Source organism: Equus asinus, chromosome 9 (assembly GCF_041296235.1).
Source record: "Equus asinus isolate D_3611 breed Donkey chromosome 9, EquAss-T2T_v2, whole genome shotgun sequence".
NCBI classification, from domain to species: Eukaryota; Metazoa; Chordata; class Mammalia; order Perissodactyla; family Equidae; genus Equus; species Equus asinus.
The window spans coordinates 34,365,731-34,385,515 of NC_091798.1; the positions used below are offsets into that span (position 1 = coordinate 34,365,731).

A 19,785-nucleotide genomic window follows, 5' to 3' on the forward strand; every position below is an offset into this window, starting at 1 on the left:
TGCCCATGAGAAATTCTTCATATCTAAATGTTTACAACTAGAAAAAAAGCTCACTTACCTTAAAGATGAGAATAATAACTTTTTAAATACACTCAGAGCGGAATAAATTTTAGTAAAAAAGAGTAGCAGAATTGCTCTTTTATGGGAAATATAAAAATCAACACACACATAGGTTCTCATTTAAAATCTACCAAATTCAAGATAAATCATATTCTCCAATGATGATCTCAGATCTGCCATGTTTTATAAGGAACATGAATTTGCATTTATTTTTGGCTAAGATTCAGGCTTATGAACTGACAGTAAAATACTATAATATCCAGATGGTAAGAATGATTTATTTTAAAAAGTATATAAATAAAATTCTTGTTTGTTAGATAGGGGAATTTAGAAATAGTAAAGCACAAATAGCAAGTCTTATACATTACAACCTGAAACTATACTGTCAAATGTCTAAAAACAAAAAAAATAGGATAAATTTTTATATTTTGGTTAAAAAAAGAACAATGTTTGTACCCTTATATATAAGAAAGTTATATATTTCTACGGTCATAATTAATCATCACTAAGAAAACTATATTCAGATTTTCTGTACTTTTTAGCCAATAAATTTATGCCTTTAACATTATATAACTAAGAAGGTAAGTGTTAACAAAATAGTACTCTTAACAAATCAAGTACTAAGTTAGTAACATTATACCAAAGGTATTAAATAACATTAATCCTTTAGCGTCAACATATACAATACTTAGAACTCCTCTTCCAAACTGTATTTTTAATTTTTTTAAATAGGGGAAGAAAGAGATAAATGAGGCATTTATTTTCATGCATCTTTAAGGACCTGTTTTAAAATTCTGTCTCATTTAGATCATTTTGTACTCTACTTCTACCAGGGAAGTCACCCAAGGTAACCAAAGTTATTTCACCAGAAGATTCTGGCCATGTCAAGAACCTCTCCTCCCTATACGGATTAAAACTGCTGCCTTCCTACCTGACCAAGGGAATGAGAAATCAGGAATGGAATCACAATTTAAACTGTGTGGGCACAAAATAAGTGAATCATTCCTTCTGCCCATTCCCCCAAAAACTTTAATTCTCCATTAGAGGATTAAAAGAGAGGTTGATCTCCTTTCTGGGTAACACTTGTAGGGTTATAAGAAACAGAATTTCTGCGTTAGAGAATTTTTAAAAAGACAAAAGCTAACCAGCTGTGGATTTCTCCACTGTTGAACTTGGCTCTTGACTTTGTTTGGATTAATGAGAAATACTCCAGTATTTCCAGATAGTGATAAAGAAACTACTTGATGTAGTGATCTAACAATTTTTTGGTTCATCTTGTCTAGTTTGTATCTGCATGATGAACACCAAATTCCTAGATGTATGTGAAAGTAGAAGGCAAATTTACAAAATTTATGTTAAATAAAACATGAAAGCTATTATCAAATAGGAATCTTTCTAAGCCATAGGAATTTATATTAAAACAATTTTCAAATATGAGACACAAAGCCTATATAGTAAGGATTATCAAAAAGTTTTAAAAATGTGTGATGTATAAACAAAGTGAACTTTAAATAAAGTTTTACTTCCTTTCACTGTAGATATTACCATGACAGGCTATAAATGGCTTACCAAAGCTGCTGTTTGTATGAGAAAAATTACTTAACAACTGCATAAAGGTCAAAAAATGTCAATTACCATTAGCAGCAATTCAAAGCCCTATTTTCATCTCTCCAAAAATGCAAGTATCTTACCATCTAGGCTGTTCAGTTTAATATGGAGACATAGGGTCTTTGGCCTAATGTAACAAAAATACTTAACTTGTTCAGCAGGAAATTTAAGAGAGGGAAGAGAGAAAAATGTCAACTTCATAAGAAGATTAACTCCATTATGTGCAACTTCAAGAGTGTTGTTCCAAAAGGTAAATTATCTGAATCACAATTTTATAACAATTGGCTACAATAATAAATAAATTGTAGTAAAATAAATGAAAACTTGAGGGTAGGTACTTTGGCAAACTAAATAGTCTAGTAAAAATAAACAGTGTTCTAGGAGCATTTTTTATAAAACGGAAAATTACCAGTGAAACATACATGAAAATGATGATTATACCCTTAGCCTGAAAATGCCTACTGAAGAAAAAAAAGGATTTCAGCAGAAGTCAATGTTCTGTGAAGGTTTTTGACCCAGCAAGTAATTACTTTTAAACTCTTACTGCTCAGCTATTGATTCAGTTATCTCAATGTTATAAAGACCAGTTAGAGAATCACAAGAACAGGAAGAAACTTCAATATGCCAACATGCTACTGGTACTGATTTCACCATTCAATTACACACAGTTAACATGTGATTTAAGAAAACAGTGTAGACAATATGCTTCATAGGAATAAATATACAGAGAAAGTCATAAAGTGATAAAACTTCATTAACCAGAAACTTCTCAGAATGTGAATATAAAATATACTATATTTAAACCCTTACTTTAAAGATTTCTGCTTTCATAGCCTAGTTAGTAATTTATTTTGCATTCTTTAAATTGGCTGAGAAGGTTTCACTTTAGTAATTTCCTGCTTTATTTTTTTTAACTTAGTAATGGTACAAAGCCAAATCTATAATGTAGAGAATTAAAATTTTATAATAAAAAGACAATAAATCTGAACATATTAGGTTGATTTAGATATAATGTCTATTTAATTTCTTATTTTAATTAACACATTCTGGGCACAACTCTCATTACTTCATAAGGAAAAAGACTAAAAAATGTAAAGTACCGGAACTGCGGGAGGCTAAAGTCACCACACAGAGAGATACCAATTCTTTCCTCACTAGGAAATCCCATAATACTTTGCGTATCAGTGATTGACAGCTGTCAGACTGAACTGATTGACAGGCCGCACAGCACAAAACTGTCAAGTCTATCTACTTGTTATAAAACAGAATACACAAAATAGTTACAAAAGAAAATGTTTAGAAAAAGAACATTAGTTACAAATGCAAAGAGAAAAACATTCAATTTGTATAAAAGCAATCACATAATATCAATCATTTATTTTTACTTGGTTTTCTTTAATCAAATAGGTTACTACTAAAAGTCAAAAGTAGCAAAAACAATTCATTAAGATGATTCTAATTCAATATATAAAATGTTTATGTAGAACTCAATTTTGCATATTTCCTCTGAGAGGCATAATCATTTACAAAAGAAAGTTAATAGTGAAATAATTCTGGAAAAATCTACTTTGAAGCCCAATAAATCAGACAATCAGGGAATTTCAGATATTTCTGACAAAAGTTATTTCACCTAATACTGTCACTATTTTCAATCAAAGAGTCTTCCTCCCAACAAGAGTGATATTTACTTCCTTAACAACATTTCTCAGTAGAATATATAATATTTTAACTTTCTGGAATAATAGGTAACTGTAAATGTCAACAACGATTAGGCTTCAGAGGGTTTTTCTTCATTCACAAAGCATACAGGGACACTAAGGAAGAGTAGCTGCATGTTTTGATGGTTCACGCACCACTGGTGCCTTCTCCCTACCAGTCTGCCTCCCCAGTGCTGTGCTCCTCTCCACTTCCTGACACTGCTATCAAATGACATTTGGAATTCATTAATCTTTAATAGCTGACCTTTAGTTGTGATAAGCAATAATTTATATGTAAGATATGTTTACTAAAAGATTAGAAAGTCACTAAAATGCTATCTTTTAGAGGGCAAAAAGATAAAGAAGCTTTTTGAGATTTAAATGTTACCATCATAGAGAATCTTGAAATCTTAGCAGGCACCAGTGGACAGAAAGGCCTAACAACCAGTTCTGGATTTACTGGGCATCTTAATATTAATAAAATGTAAAGCAAACATATGTAGTTTAGTGAAGCTACTAGAAATAAGCATTATGGAAGTAAAGTAATAAAATACACACATATAAACAACTGTAAATGTTAAGTTAAAACGCTAAACAGTAAATGTGGGTCCCGTTATTTATGCCCATTTACATGATTAGAAACACAGCACCAGCTCAGTCCCTTCCCATTCACACTCCCATCAATCACACCACTGGAACTAAAACCATCTTACCTTCTCACCTCTGGTCTTCGAATCTTCTTTCTCTTTCTTCCTTGCAGCTGCCACAAATTCATTAAACAAGGCTTCTCGATCTTTCATCTTTTCAATTGCTTTGAATCTTGAATCTTTAGCATGCTTGGCTGCAAATTCACTAAAAGTAGCTCTGTAACAAAACGGCAAGTGTGCTAACTTTGATAGAGCTATTTCTGCTGGTAGAAAGATATAGCAGAAAATACCATTTTTCCAGCAAGAGTATGTGCCAAAGAGACACTGAGTACGAACATTTGCCTAGCCAGTGAACAATGAGCTAAAGAAAGGAGTCAAAAGGGCTAAAGGATAAAAATGTGGCTAGAGATTTGTATACTATCAGCATGGTGTTAGGGGGGATACACATCAGAGAGCAAAGAATTTGTTTGCTTCAAGAGACTTAAGAGCTCATCTATTTCTACCCTTAGATGAGACTGAGTCTTGCTTCTAGGCGTGGTGAAATCTCACTGAATCAGCTCTCCTTCCAAAAGCAACTATAAAACTGGGACAAAATACATGAAGCAACCAATTTCAAGCAGTGGACAACAGGCAGAGTAAGAAAGAGGTTAAGCGCCATTGCCCTCTCCCTTAGGACAATTTCCCAGGGTGAAAAGAGCTAGAGTCCAAGCACAGCACAGTGGTCCCAACGAGGTAGAAACAGCAGAGATCAGAGTTTGGATGCTAAAATGCCAGAGGAAGAAACTATAGAGAGCACCCCAGAGGAATACCACACAGGAGTCCCCATGAGTAGAAGGCCAAGACTGAGCTGTACAACAGCAGGGAAAGGCCACTCCTGTACCAAGCTGCTACATGGGTAACCCCAAAAAAGAGATACTAGAGACGGAGTAGTGCTGGGAAAAGAACAGTATTACAACAACAAAGCCCACAAAAGATCCACAAGGGAGACAAAGTTGGGAAGTTGAGAGAAATACCTTCCACTTCCTGAGGTCCACACTAACAAAGCATAAAATCAAACCTAAAATTAAGGTGATCAGCCTCTAATTGAAGGGCATACTAAATCAAGAATCTACTCTCTTCAGGGGAATATAAGACTTCAGAGTCTCTACCTATTACCCACAATTTCCAATATTCAATTAAAAATCACTAAACATTCAGTAAACTATCATAATCTTAATAAAAAGTTTTAAAAAAAAATCACTAAATGTTCAAAGTAACATGATCCACAGAAAAAAACATTTTGAAGTCAATAGAAACTGAACCCAAGGTGCCCAGATGTTGTTCTAGGTAGACAAATCCTTCAAAACAATTATAATTATACTGAAAGAACTAAATAAAAATAGGTCAAAGAATTAAAAAGATGGTCTTAAAGAATGAACAAACGGGAGTTTCAGCAGAAATATGGAAAATAGGAAAAAGAACCCAAAACTTGAAAGGAAAAAGTCACTGGATAGGCTTAACATGAGAGGAGAAATAGCAGAATAGAGAGTCAATGACTTGAAGTTAGATCAGTAACAACTATCTAATCAAAAGAGGACACAGAAGGGGCCAGGCCAGTCGTGTAGTGGTTAAGTTTGCACACTCCACTTCAGCAGCCCGGGGTTCTCGGGTTCAGATCCCAGGCATGGACCTAGCACCACTCATCAAACCATGCTGTGGCAGCAACTCACATACAAAATAGAGGACGAATGCCACTGACGTTAGCCCAGGGCCAGTCTTCCTCAAGCAAAAAGAGGAGGATTGGCAAAAGATGTTACCTCAGGGCAAATGTTCCTCACACAAAAAAAAGAGGACACAGAAAAAAGATTGAGGGGAGGAGGAGAACAGTCTCAGGGACACGTGAGATGATATCAAGCATTTTAATATAGGTGTAACAAGAATCCTAAAAGAGAAAGTAGTAAATCAGGGCAGAAAAAATACTGGCCGAAAACTTTCCAAATTTTATGAAAAACATCAATGTACAGATCCAAAAAGTTCAGCAAATGCAAAGCAGGCTAAATAAAAAGATGAGGTCTATGAGGGCTAATGAGGCATAAAAAAAGAAGTTTCTCCATGAATAAAAGGCACTTACAAAACCTTCATATATTTGGATATGTTTCAATATTTGAAGCTTTCACATTACATAATAGGAATTTACCCTTATAATAAACACTCCCATATTTAGCATGTTTTTAGAGGAGAAAAATAAAGCTTATTTTCCCTTTTAAAAACTATTTAACTATTTTGCCCTAACTGTGCAAAAATAAAACACATTCTTTAGGTGTTAAAACAGATTATATTACAACTTTAATTAGAAAGAAAAAATTGGCTGGTTAACTTCAAAATTTAGAATTTAAAATATCAACTGAAGATGTGGAGTACCACTCACAGCTAATATTTGCTATTTTTAAGCTTTGCTAACCAAAGCCAGACTCTAATAAATTTTTTATATGCAACTGTTATTACTCACAGTCTAATTTCGTTAATTCAACATTTTTAACAGAATATACAGCAAACCTGGTTTGAACAATGGATATGTAACTATAATAAAATTAAGGTAAAATAAAAATGCACATCCCAGAAAAGGGATCACATGCAGTACATTTAATCTGTTTTCTTTTCATGATAAATTAAGCACCTTACTTTATAATTTTAAGCTAGAAAAGGCAATTATTATGATAAAAGAATAAACTTTAAAATGTAAAATCAATGTGTAAAGTAAGAATTCAATTATTGTACAGTTATATTACTTATAATAGGTAAAATAATTAATATTTTTTACCAGAGCTACTAAAATGAAGTTTTAGCACTAGATTCCCAGGGAGATTTTTTTATATGACTCATCTCTTAAAAAAACTGCTCCTTGGTCACAGACATGGTATAAGAATCCTTCTCTTGGGGGATGAGGGGTGGATAATCGTTGGTGGTAGGGGATAGGGAAAAGTATAGTGACCAGGAGTTGCCCATGGGCGGTGCCTGAAATTTCGATTAAAAAAGAAAAAAGGCATAAAAGAAACAGACACTAAAGTTAATTCTCCGCAGTCATTCTTTGCCTTCCAGTGCTTTCTATCTATAAACTCTACTAAAGAGTTTTGTGATTGTGGTCTTTTCAAGAGAAAATTAGGTTTCAATTCAAAGAGAAATTTATGTCAGTGGAGAGTATTTTCTCAATTTTAAGTTTTTCCTCCTTGTTTCCTGCTACTTAGTGAAATTGATCCTAATCTCTATGCTAGCACTAAATGTATCAATACAGCAATACAACACAATGCCCCGAGTGTTAGGACTTCCAGTTATGTGCCTGATGGCTTTATTTTCTGAAGTAACCTGCATATTTCACATCACTGCAACAACTCTATCTGCCCCAAAAGAAGACGAGTAGGGTACTGTGACTTAATTCGTCAAATCCACAAGAGGGAAACTTCTTTGGAATCTCAATTATTCCCAGACTCATAAAGGGTTTCAATAAATAGGTATGTTTTCGGGAATCATTTGAAAATAAGCTGTAGACATCATGAGACTTCATCTATAAATATTTCAGTATGCATCTCCTGAGAGTAAATCCTTTTTCCTCCATAACCACAATAACCCAAGAAAATTACTAATTCTCGAATATCATGTAATACCAATCCATGCTCAAATTTCCTCAACTGCCTCCCAGAATGTCTTTTATAACTCAGCCTCAACTATTTTGACCCACAAACTCACCCGTTTGATTAAGGAAAACCCCAAGACGCCCTGGAGAGTCTGAAACTCTATTACCCATTGAAGATTACTACATTCTTCACAGCCACAAATACTTTTATTAGTTTTATTTTCCGAAATTAGTCTTAATGCCACAGCAGGCTTCTCTTCACATTTCAAATATGAAATTATAATACCGAATATACTTTCTCAAACATCATCACTCTTCCTCCACTGACAGAAATAACTGCTTAAACAAGATGAACTTTCATAAAAAAAAAAAAAAGTGCCATTTAACCCAGAGACTCCATGATTCTACCCTATAGTTGTAGAAATTCTCCATGTTCTGAGAACAACTTAATACCACCATTGCCACACCTAAGCCATAAATAAGGAACTAATTCTCCCTCCCTGGACTATTCTGTGTAACACTGGAATCTAGCTGAAATCCCACATTCACTTGGGCAAGTTACCCAATTTGTCTATGTCTTACTTTCCTTCTCTGTAAAATAGGTATGATATGAGTACCTAACTCATATTGGCTGTTTTGAAGATTGAATGAGACCACACACACGTACTTTAGGGGCATATATGTACACATATAGGTGTAAGTTCATATATATATCTAAGCGCACATAATATATCCAATAATTGATGCTATTGTTGCTATAATGCTAGGCACATAAGTTTAAAAATGTCTCATTTTCTTCAGCCCATTACATATATTCAATACATATCAACAATCAATTGAAAGCATCAGACAAAACCACAATCCAGACACTTAGAAAATTTTGAAATGAGAAATATCTATTTTATACATATGTATTTTTTTTAACTGATCTTAGGAGAAAATATATACATATTTTGATATTTGACAGTAATCACCCACATACCTTGGATTAAATTTTGCTTCTTCCATCATTTTTTTAAAATCTTCCTTGGCTTGCATTATTTTGTTTTTCTTTTCCCTGCGTTCTTCCTCTGCCCTGGTCTTTACATACTGATCAAATACCTATCACAAAAATAAACCAATTTGACAAATTAGTCTTTCAGGTAATCTAAGTACCAAATTATGGAATCTACAAAAAAAATACTAAGTCAATATCTTTGTCCAAACTATAATATATACCTATAATTAATTATAGGTAACTCAATTATACGCAGATTATCTACAGCAAGTCTCACTCTAAAGCTGCAGTTGACAGTAATACACAAGCACACAGTCCTCTATGTAGGCTTCCTAAATAGAAAAAAGTTAAAACGCCCCTTTAATTTTTATTTTCCCTAATCACAAACTGAATACATGTTTATTAAAAAAACTCAAGCAATTTAGAAATGTTTAAGAGAAATCAGTCACAACATTAACAGTACTGGCATCTATAGTTTAATTTTATTTCTGTGCTTCTCTTTAAGACATCACTATTTTCACCAAAATGTAATCATACTTTACAACTATTCTGTATTGTTCCCCTCTTAATAATATATAGTCAAGATGATGTACTGAACATGCACACTTATTTCCTGCCTTCTTCAAACACCAATGAAATGACAGTAGAGGAATTTCTTTTTTTAAGTCACAAACCAACAAGAACAGGAAAATGAGAAAAAGAGAAGCAGCAACTCTGAAGTTGAAAAGCAAATGGACAAGCAGCAAAGGATTTGGCAGATATGAGAAAGTTGACCCTAACCCATCAGTAAAGAAAACAAAGGAACCAATTATTTTTACTAGCGAATCCTCAGTTAAGGAATTGGTAGCACCGGATAGCCATGGAATTGAGGGGACAGTACAGCTACAATATGGCTGTTTAAGAAACAGTTCAATCACTAGACGCCCCCTCGCCAACTTTATGTATCTGGGGCACTGCCACTTCTGAACCTCAGTAAAAGGCAAGCGGTTAGTCTCTAGAGGAAGAATTGACAAAATCATGATCTGCTGGCCAAATCCAGCCTGCTGCCTGTTTTTATACAGCCCAAGAATAGTTTTGACATTTTTAAATGGTTGGATAGAAAAACAATAGAAAATTTCATGACACATGAAAATTAAACGAAATCAAATTTCAGTGTCCATAAATAAAGCTTTCTTTGAACACAGTCATGTTTACTCCTTTACAGATACCTATAGGCGCTCTTGAACTACAACAGAGTTACACAATTGTGACAGAGACCATTTGGCCCACAAAGCCTAAAATATTTATCTGACCCTTTATGTTAAAAACTTACTGACCCCTGCTCTATAAAGTAAAACACTGTTTCTGGACTCGGGGAACATGAATTGGGAATGAGGTATACCCGACTGAGAACAGAGGGAATTAAGGAAACATTTATACAACAAATATTCTAACATAGTTCTTTCAGAACCGAAGCTTCAAGAACTGTACCCTCCAGCCAGGAGGTCAGAGTCCTTATGAGGAATCTGACCTGCCTAAAAATTATTTGCTTCAGGGGGTTCTCAACAAACCAGCCTAAGCCTAACTCAGCACTTTCGACGTTTTGGGCTAGATAATGTTTAGCAGCATCCCTAGCCACTAGATGACAGCAGCACCCCCTCAGCTGTGACAACCAAACTGCCTCTGGTTGAGAACCACTGCTCTACAATAAAGCCCACAATCGTGAGAGCCCACCCAGATGCTAAGATCTCCCAAACAGTGTTCTAGTGCCTCATTCCTAATCACGAGAAGTCAGGGTCAACAAGACATCTAAGGAACTCTCCAACATTAAAAACACAGACCAAAACAGAAAAAACTTAACAGAAACAGACTATGCAAGAAAACAAAAACTTAAAACAAGAAAATCCTAAATGATCTAATAGAACTAGGAAAAGATACTGAAACTATAAAACAAGAAAACCTCAAAGAACAAAAAAAAGAACTCCTGGAAATTAAAAAATGACGGAAGAAATGAATAGTCTAATTAAGGGTTAGACAATAAAGGTGAGAAAGTCATCCAGACAGTTTAAAAAGACGGAGGAAGAAAACAGGAAAGGTAAGAAAAATTTGAGGACCACCCCAGAAGGGCAAATTCTCTGTCCCAGAATGAAAAAATAAAGAACAAAGCTGGAAAAAAATCAAAAAAAGTAATGCAAGAAAATCTCCCAGAATCTAAAGGCAGGAGTTTCCATATTGAAAGGGCCACCGAGTGCCTAGCACAATAGGCCTTTCCACCAGGGTACATAAGAAATTTCGGAACACTAAAGACTACGGAAGATCCTACATGCTTACAGGGAAGGAAAGTCAGTCAGTCTACATACAAAGGAACAGGTAACAGAATGGCTTCAAAAACGACACTGAAAACTAGAAGTAGAGCAATGTCTTCAAAATCCTGAAGCAAAAAGATTTCCAACTTCAAATTCCTTAGCCAACCAAGTAATTCCCAATAAGGGTACAATAAATACGTTTTCAAATATGTAAGGCCTCAAAAGTTTATTTCCTATAGGTATTCTCTCAAGAAGCTATTACAGGGAAGGAATGCATCAAAAGGGAGTAAAACAAGAAAGAAAAGACTTACGATATATGAACAGGTCAACTCCCCTGCTGCCCACCCCGCAAAAAACAGAGACATAGGAAATCCCCAGGATGATGGTAAAGTGCTGTCATCCTCAAAAGTGACAGCTGTACATCAGGTGTAGAGGGCAATCAGTCCAGACTGAAGCAAATCAGAAGGCTCTGGAAGAAATGACTTCAGAAAGATAAAACTGGGCAGCAGTCTAATATTTTTCCTAACATATCTTATAGAACTATTTGGCTCTTTAAATACGTGCACTTACATTTTTGGAAAAAGTGAAACAACAAAAAATGTTTTCTTTAAAATACCTTAAACATCTTTCCAGGTCAGTCCAGAATATCTACCAATCTTTAAAAGCTGTATAGAAATATCTTTAATTATCTCACCAGTCTGCTGCTAATCATGTAGGTCATTTTCAAATCATGAAAGTATCTGCATGCTGATGGGAGGGGGAAAGAAGTTGTTTCCAATCCCTCTCTCCTTTCTCATTATATACTTTTTTCTTTTCTTACTGTTTTTTTTGGTGAGGAGGATTGGCCCTGAGCTAACATCTGTTGCCAATCTTCCTCTTTTTGCTTGAGGAAGACTATCTGTGAGCTAAATCTGTGCCAATCTTCCTCTATTTTGTATATGGGATGCCACCAGAGCATGGCTTGTTCAGCAGTGTGTAGGTCTGCACCCGGCATCCAAACCCCTGAGCCCCAGACCACTGAAGTGAAGTGCACGAACTTAACCACTACTTCACCAGGCCAGCCCCATATTATTCATTTTTAAATTTGTCAAAACAAATTAAAACATTTCTGATCCCTTAAGCAACCTTTTATCAAAAACAAGATTAAGTAAGGAAACTCCTAAGTTAAAATTTTCAGCTATGATTATATAAAACACATCTTTTATAGTGATGTGAAATATGTGAATCTACAGATAACCAGAAAAAGAACTGAAAGAGATATAATTTTAGATGGGGCATTTTCAATGAATGAGAACCTTTAAGTAGAGTTTTTATTTAAAATAGACTATGGGTCGGCCCCGTGGCCAAGTGGTTAAGAATGTGCACTCTGCTTCGGCGGCCCAGGGTTTCGCTGGTTTGGATCCTGGGCGCAGACATGGCACCGCTCATCAGGCCATGCTGAGGTGGCGTCCCCTATAGCACAACCAGAGGCACTCACAACTAGAATATACAACTACGTAACTGGTGGGGGCAGGAGGTGCTTTGGGGAGAAGTAAAAAAAAAAGAGAGAGAGAGAAGATTGGCAACAGATGTTAGCACAGGTGCCAATCTTTAAATTAAAAAAAAAAATTCCAATACATAGAATAATACTTGATACTTTTCTCTTTTTAAGTGTTAAGGAGTTAGCACCATCAGCTTACAAAATGGCTCCAAAATTAGGAAAGAATTTTAGTTTTCAATATATACTTGTAATTTTACTCATTCAGGAACTATAACGCTCAGTGCCATGAAGAATAAGTCATAAGAGTTCTAAAGTAAGTCTTCAGGGATATTTTGGTTAAGCATTGTTTCAGGAACTACACATAGAGCAACGCACAAGACTAAGTTTCTGCCCTCACAGAATTTATACTCTGCAGTAGGAGAAAGATGATAAACAAGATAATTTTAGATAATTACAACTATGAGTGCTACGAAGAAAGTAAAGAAAGCAAAGAGATAGGCTGATCGAAAGGCATCTGGACAAGTACCTGAATGAAATGGTAAGAGCCAGCTCTGCAAACACCCGGAGAAAAACATTCCAGGTAGCGGGAATACCAAGTAGAAGGTGCCTGGCTTGTTCAAGGCACAATCAAAGCCAGTGCGGCTAGGATGAATAAATGTGAGCAAACAGTTTCAAGAAGTATGCAGGCATGAGTGCGTGTAGAATCATGAAAAATAGTTTCAATTTTATCCTAAACGACCCGGGAAGCACTGCACAGTTTTTAAGCAAGGAAACACTGCCTTCATTTGTCAATTAAACTTCAAAATTAATCTGGCTGCTGTGAGGGAAAAGAAGTGACTGCACAGGAGCGAGAATGGAAGGAGGCAAGGAAATCAATCAGGGGCTACACAGATGATGAGAATCTGTCATGAGGGCTTTTAGAGTGTTACTGGGGGAAATGCTGAATAAGAGGTTGGATTTACAAAAGTTTTTGGAGGTAGATTTTGCTGACAGACTTGAAAGGTGCAGTGAGGAAAAGAATGAAGGCTAATTTATAGGTGTTGATAGGGCCATCAACTCAGGTGAGAATGAGACCATCACACAAATATAAAATTAAAAGAAAAAGATTACTGTGCTTGAAATGCAGGTGTAAATATATTTGGTAAGTCATGTCTTTCTATTACAAGGACTAAAATACATGTCTGGCACTGTAAATTTCCTCTTCATAAAAAGTCTATGTTTAGACCTACGTACATAACGCAACAACCTGTGTAGAGAATTATTCCAACCATTAAATTACGGAAGATGGATACTACTGTTACCAAACGAAATCTGGTAGCTCAACAGCACTGCAGTAAGTGGTTCAACATACTCACCATTTTACAGAGATCAGTGACGGGGTGATCCAGGTAACTCAGAAATTATGTAAGTTGGAAGTGTGTAATGCTTTAGAGGAAGAAGCAATCACCATGAGATGATATGTGTCACTGAATCATCATGAGAATGGTAACTCAGTAACAAGGCAACTCTAGTTCACCAGAGACCCTGAAGCATCCACCATTTCTCTAAGTTTATAATGAAAAGACATTTTAACAAACGCCACTTAGATGCGGATTTTGTGTGTGTAGCGTGTGTGAGACATAAACATGTCTTCAAGTGTTGTCCATCCACAATACACACACATATATAAGTACAACAGCACACAACAGTCAGGAAGGCTATAAAGCAGTGTTCCATAGTGGTCCTATATGTTGGGCAAAACAGTAGGTGGGGTTTTTTTCCTTCCTACTCATCTGTATTTTGTTATTTTCCTACTCTGAATTTGCATCATACGTCCGATAAAAAGTAAATTAATAAATGCATTTGAAATGAATTTTGAAAACTTCTTTAGATATAACCTCAGTGTATATGAGGCATAAGGACAAAATGTGCATAAGGCAATAGCCACATCCATAAGGGCAAAAATATTAAGTATTTCTGAGGCAGAAATGTCCACACTGAGGATGACTATGTTCTAAGATCTGAGACTGTTTTTAAAGTACCACGTTAGGGGAAAAAAAGGGATGGTACTTTATTCCTGACAATTTAAAAATTATGCTGGCAAAGGATATACATTTCTTAAATAACGTTGTTTTCCTTTTACCTGTTTTCTCTCTTTAGGATTGAGAAGTAAGTACCGAGGATCAAAAACTATCTTGTGCAACTCCTTCTCCCATGTTGAAAAAGCAGACACCTTTAAAATAAAATATGTATTGCCTCATAATTAAATTTGCTCTAAAAACATAAAGGTCATATAATTTTGCTTGAAATCTACAGGACATCTGCTTAAAAAGGAGACATAATAAAAACCATACTGAAGTTTCCATCACTAATAAATGACAAACAGTGGGAGGTTAGCAATTGCAAATTTCCACACTAATTGGCTCTGAACATTTCTATATTATATAGAAATAACACACATTTAATTACTCATTAAAATAACCACTACTGTGTGACATTTTAAAAACCAGTACATCAGAAAAAGCCTTGAAGATTTGCATTTTGATTTCCCATGCTTGCTCCAATCTTGTGAACAAAATGCTGTGATTCAAAATTGAACAATTTTACTTATTCAAATGAATCTGTGAATATAACCAAAAGGTTGAAATCTCTTCTCAATTAAGCTTCATTAACAATAATATCATAAAGTACCAGTTCTCCTTCAACCAAAAGCCATTCTGAAAATATTAAAGGAAGAATCATATAAACCTTACCTATCCCAAGTAGTCCGCCATTCTGTAATGTTAATACTCGTCTTATTATTACTCACCAAAATTTAATGACCCAATAAATGTTAAATGTTATTTGTACTTAAAAGGATAGTAAAATGGCATTTAGTTAAACATGATATGATTAGCCAAGGAAAAGGCTTTTGAAAAAGAGTACAGTAATTTGATAGGCTTCCCTTATGCCCCCCCTACAACATGAGCACTAACCTTAGATTTGACCTTTTAGCAAGACATATTTATATTACTTATACAAAACAGAAATATCTCCCCCAAAGATTGTTTTCTGACCCCTCTCTCTAGCAGCATGTCCTTGAACTGCTTCATTCGGGCCTCCAGAGGGACAATGGCCCTTTCTCGGGCAGCTTTAATTTCAGCTTCCATGGCAGCTTCTTTCTCTGAATCTATGTCTTTATTATCGTCTCTCCTATAAAAAATAAAATATAAAGCATGAACTGACAAAAATACTAATAAGGAATCTTACTAAAATCTTAAAAGCAATGGAATATTCAAGACTCACTACTGAGCAGCATATTTTTGGCAAAAACAAATTATATTGAGGGTTTCAAATGAACTCTAAGGGATAAGCGACTTTCATTACAATAATAATAATATTACAGTGAGCTTCTAATGATGTTACAGTGGCTACTTTGTTAGGAAAAATATATACCTTTAATGTGCTATCTCTCCCTGACACTAGTTGATACACAAAATGAACTAGCTTACTTAAAAAAAAACCTTATCTAACATTCCAGTAAAAGTCTATGTTAGAATCAAACAGTACAGAAAGTAATTTTTAGTTCTTGAAATGATACAGGAAAAACAGCATTTTCCAAAATGTTTTACAGTATAAATACATGAAAGATTTTTAAAAATCTAATAAAAATTGGTATAAGTCTTAGTAATCGCAAATATTTATTTTGAAAATAAAATTAAAATATCTGCAAACTCGGCCAAGTGGATATGTGAGATATATACCTTACCTACCTGACATTTTTTTTACTCACTTTCTGGGTGATAAGTGGAGATTTAAGTTGAAGGACAGGTCCCAGAGAGCAACATAGGCCCAGGAGTAGTTAGGTGGAATTAGAACTGTTCATCAATGACTAAACTACTTCTTGTTCCTCCAAAAATGCACCTCAGGGCTAAGAGCAACACTGTTGCAGTATGGTACTCAAGTGAGATTGCAAACATGAAATCAAGTCACCTCTCAAACATCTGCACTATGAAGAAGGCCAGTTCATGTAAATAATCAAAAAAGTAATTCAATAATAGTCAGGTGTGTGTGAGCAGATCTTCCTTCTTAAATATGATCTGCTAAGTATAAAAATAAAATTGGTTCATATTCCCTACATAAACTTAAGGGAATTAGGAAACCAGAACATCAAGAAAATTCAAAAGCATGCTATATAGGGAAGTGAAGGTAGCCCAGGAGATTTAAATGAAACTAAGGCTAACCCACAGATATGGCAAGTGAGAGGTAATTAAAAACTTAGGGAAGGAATCAAAAGAAAGAGAAGACTTAGTCCGGGACCTGCAGGAACTTAGCGAGATAGTCTGTGACCTACGATATGCACAAAACAAACAGGTAAAAGCAATTTGCCAAACAATATACCCTCTTATAATAATTTATTTAAGAACTATTTAAAATAGTTAAAGAGTTAAAAGACATCCAAGAAATATAACTAATGAAAACAAATAACCTTTACAGAATTATACTAAATGAAAATGTCACAATACAAACTATCACTATCTATCTCAATAAAAGAAATAAAGAAAAACTAAGCCAGGAAAAATAGGCTTTTAGCTTTGTACCTAAATAGAGAAGCTCGGGCAATCCACATAAAGGACTTCTTTGACATTCTCCTGATAAAAGCAGTTAAAAACCTTACAGAGTTGTCTATAAGAACAAACAATTAAAAGCAACCTAAAAGTTTAACATTGTAGGAACATCCAAAATTATGGTACATAAACAGAATGAATACAGTCATTTATAGTAATTAAGAAAACAAATGTCTTATTCTAGATTTGTTTAAAAAAGAACACAAAATCAGTTGATTACAACTAAATAAAAATACTTATACATTTGGTCAAAAACCAAAAAGCCAACTGCAAAAATGAAAAGAACTGTAACTGTGGCCGATTATGAATGACTCTCTTTAATATCTTAATTTCTTTAAGTTTGTTGCCAACAAAGAAATTTTTAAAAGAACCACCCTTGACAGGGGTTGTCTTACTGATTTCTCTTTGCCATAATTTGGCTGCATTCAATCTGTCCTTTTTAGATAAGGACTATAATCAACCAGTCTCAGATAATATCTTCAAACTTTCCTTTTTGCTGCTAAATAATGGTCCCATTCCCCCCCCACCCCCACACAAACACCCTCTACCCCACCCTTCCACCTCCCATAATTAGTAACATTTATATTTTACCCAACTCTAGAGCACTGGCCAAGCTAATGCTTGTACTTATAGCAGTCTCCTTCTCTTAGAGCACTTTCTAAGTTCATGAGTTCCCTCTTCACCACAAGTATGACCACAGACTCAAGGACTAGGGAAGCAACAAGCATATATAGAGAAGTCTCTGTATTTATGAGATTTCTGGAATAGTGCCTTTTGGGGTATATATTAGGTAGGAAACTTATAAAATTCAGGCCTAATGAATGTCTGAAAATAATTTATCAACTAACTCCTAAATGTCACTTGGCTTCAAAATACATATTTGAATAACCAAATCTTTTGGAAATCTAGCAACAGAAGAACATCATTTCTACATTGTAAGCAAAGCTTTTAATTAATATCAGGCCTAAGAGAGCAATCATGACTCATGTGTCCTAACAATATACACATTACCTGTCTCAATCACAAACTGACTGCGACCTAATCAACTTTTAAAAGCTAAACTCTACCTGAATTACATAAACTGTAGGTATTACTTACTTCCGTTTTTTGGCTTTAACAGGTTCATCTTCATTAATTTCTTCCATTAATTCTTGTTCTTCTTTAACTGTAAGATAAAATTTAATTAAACTCTGTCAGAATAGAAAGAAGCAAGTAACAACTGAAATACTTAGGTATGACTCCTTCTGCTATCCACTACCAGATGACTTGCTTTAATAGCATTTTAAAAAGCTGCAATTTATAGTTAGTCCACTCACTTGCACTCATAGAGAACTGCCACTTCTGGATGGACAGCATTGTCGGGGTCGGGTGCCCTGGCAAAAACATTTCAAATATTATTATCAATAGTTATATGCATATATTACACAATCTTTTCTTTTAAAAAATTTTTATATAAATCCCATAACATTCAGTCCTTAATAAAACAGTAAATAAAGAATAATTCTACATCTCCTCTATTAATCCTCCCTTTATATAAAATTTTCAATTCATTATGAAATGATTCTTTATGATGCACGTATTTATCAAATAAATGGATTTAATATTTGAAAACAGATTCATAAAAACAAAAGCAAATCACATACTTTCTTGGCAGGATTCAATACTATAGTTATAAAGTATTATCAATATCACAGCTATAAAACAGATATTGCTGGAGGGGAAAAACTGGTGCCTACTATCTTTAGCCCCAGGGAGGTAAAGTTCCACTGACTTATAAATCACTTGTAAACAGAAAATGTTAGTAAAACATATATACAATCCATGACGATTTCTGAATTAATATGAATGACATATATTAGGGGTTGTTTCATTTGAAGTACTAAATGATTTATTTATCATGCTTCTATACTACAAGGGGAGATTTTATAAAAACACAATCATATCAATACAAGTGCAAATTACCACTGAAACATATGCAATAAAAATTAGGTACACATATTTGCCTTCATTATATATACTGGAATGCTGTTGGAACATGAGGGAGATTAAAAGATAATCTCTTAAGGTTTAAGTGTCTCTATACTCTCAGGAATAAGGATTACCCTCCCTCAATTTCAACTAGCTTAAGACTAAGCTTTTGTATTTTTACAAAATTTTGTATTTCACAAGATTTTAGTAAACAATAAAATATTTTAAAAATACTCTGTATGGTTATGATTATTTCAAAAAATATATGACTAGTCACAAAAGGTGCTAAAAGGCTCACTGAGGGGTGTTTCAGTATATTACTAAGCATGAAGTAAGCATCAGTCATACCAATGTATCTTGTGCTAACTGAAATCTTGACAAGAAGTTAAAAGATATATATATAAATATTTTACAAAAAATAATTTTATCCAAATTCTCTCTTTTTTCTATCTCTATTACTGAACTCAAATTAGCATTATCAGTCTATTTTCCATTTCTCAAATTTCTTATATTCCTTGAAAATAGAAAGTTTTTCTCAATGGCCTCACATTTTCTGTCAAAACATGAAAAGAACCTTAAAATTGGAGGATAAATTCCTAATTTAAAACTTACTTAGTTTCTTCACTTCTTCCATTCCTTTTTTATGAGGGGGCTCCTGAATGATTTTGTCAACATCCGCCCTTCCAATCAGATCATCAGGTCGGTCCCACATAGAAAGACGAGTGGTAGGATTATAAAAGAAGACCCGCTCATCACCAGTCCAAACAACACACCTAAGAATTGATTCAAATATTTTCTTATGTTATGGAAAATGCAGTGTTTTCTTTCTTTTTTTTTTTTTTGAGGA

The 19,785-nt window shown here is 34.4% G+C and overlaps 1 protein-coding gene across 7 annotated transcripts in view; it reads right to left on the reverse strand.

The window, feature by feature from the left end:
- TCERG1 (transcription elongation regulator 1) overlaps window positions 1–19,785 on the reverse strand; it is a 61,824-nt gene that overhangs the window by 7,512 nt on the left and 34,527 nt on the right. For 4 of the 7 annotated variants that reach the window (XR_001400238.3, XM_014854796.3, XM_014854794.3 and 1 more), the window contains 8 exons: window positions 19,551–19,711; window positions 18,287–18,343; window positions 18,069–18,135; window positions 16,944–16,994; window positions 15,420–15,555; window positions 14,507–14,596; window positions 8,605–8,723; window positions 4,079–4,229 (listed from right to left, as the gene is read on the reverse strand). Coding sequence is in view for 6 of the 7 variants with exons in the window: in XM_014854796.3 (XP_014710282.1) it covers window positions 4,079–4,229; window positions 8,605–8,723; window positions 14,507–14,596; window positions 15,420–15,555; window positions 16,944–16,994; window positions 18,069–18,135; window positions 18,287–18,343; window positions 19,551–19,711 (832 nt within the window). In the remaining variant the exon portion in view is untranslated. The remainder of the gene's footprint in view (window positions 1–4,078; window positions 4,230–8,604; window positions 8,724–14,506; window positions 14,597–15,419; window positions 15,556–16,943; window positions 16,995–18,068; window positions 18,136–18,286; window positions 18,344–19,550; window positions 19,712–19,785) is intronic. The other 3 variants (XM_014854797.3, XM_014854795.3, XM_070517252.1) reach the window with 1 other exon arrangement.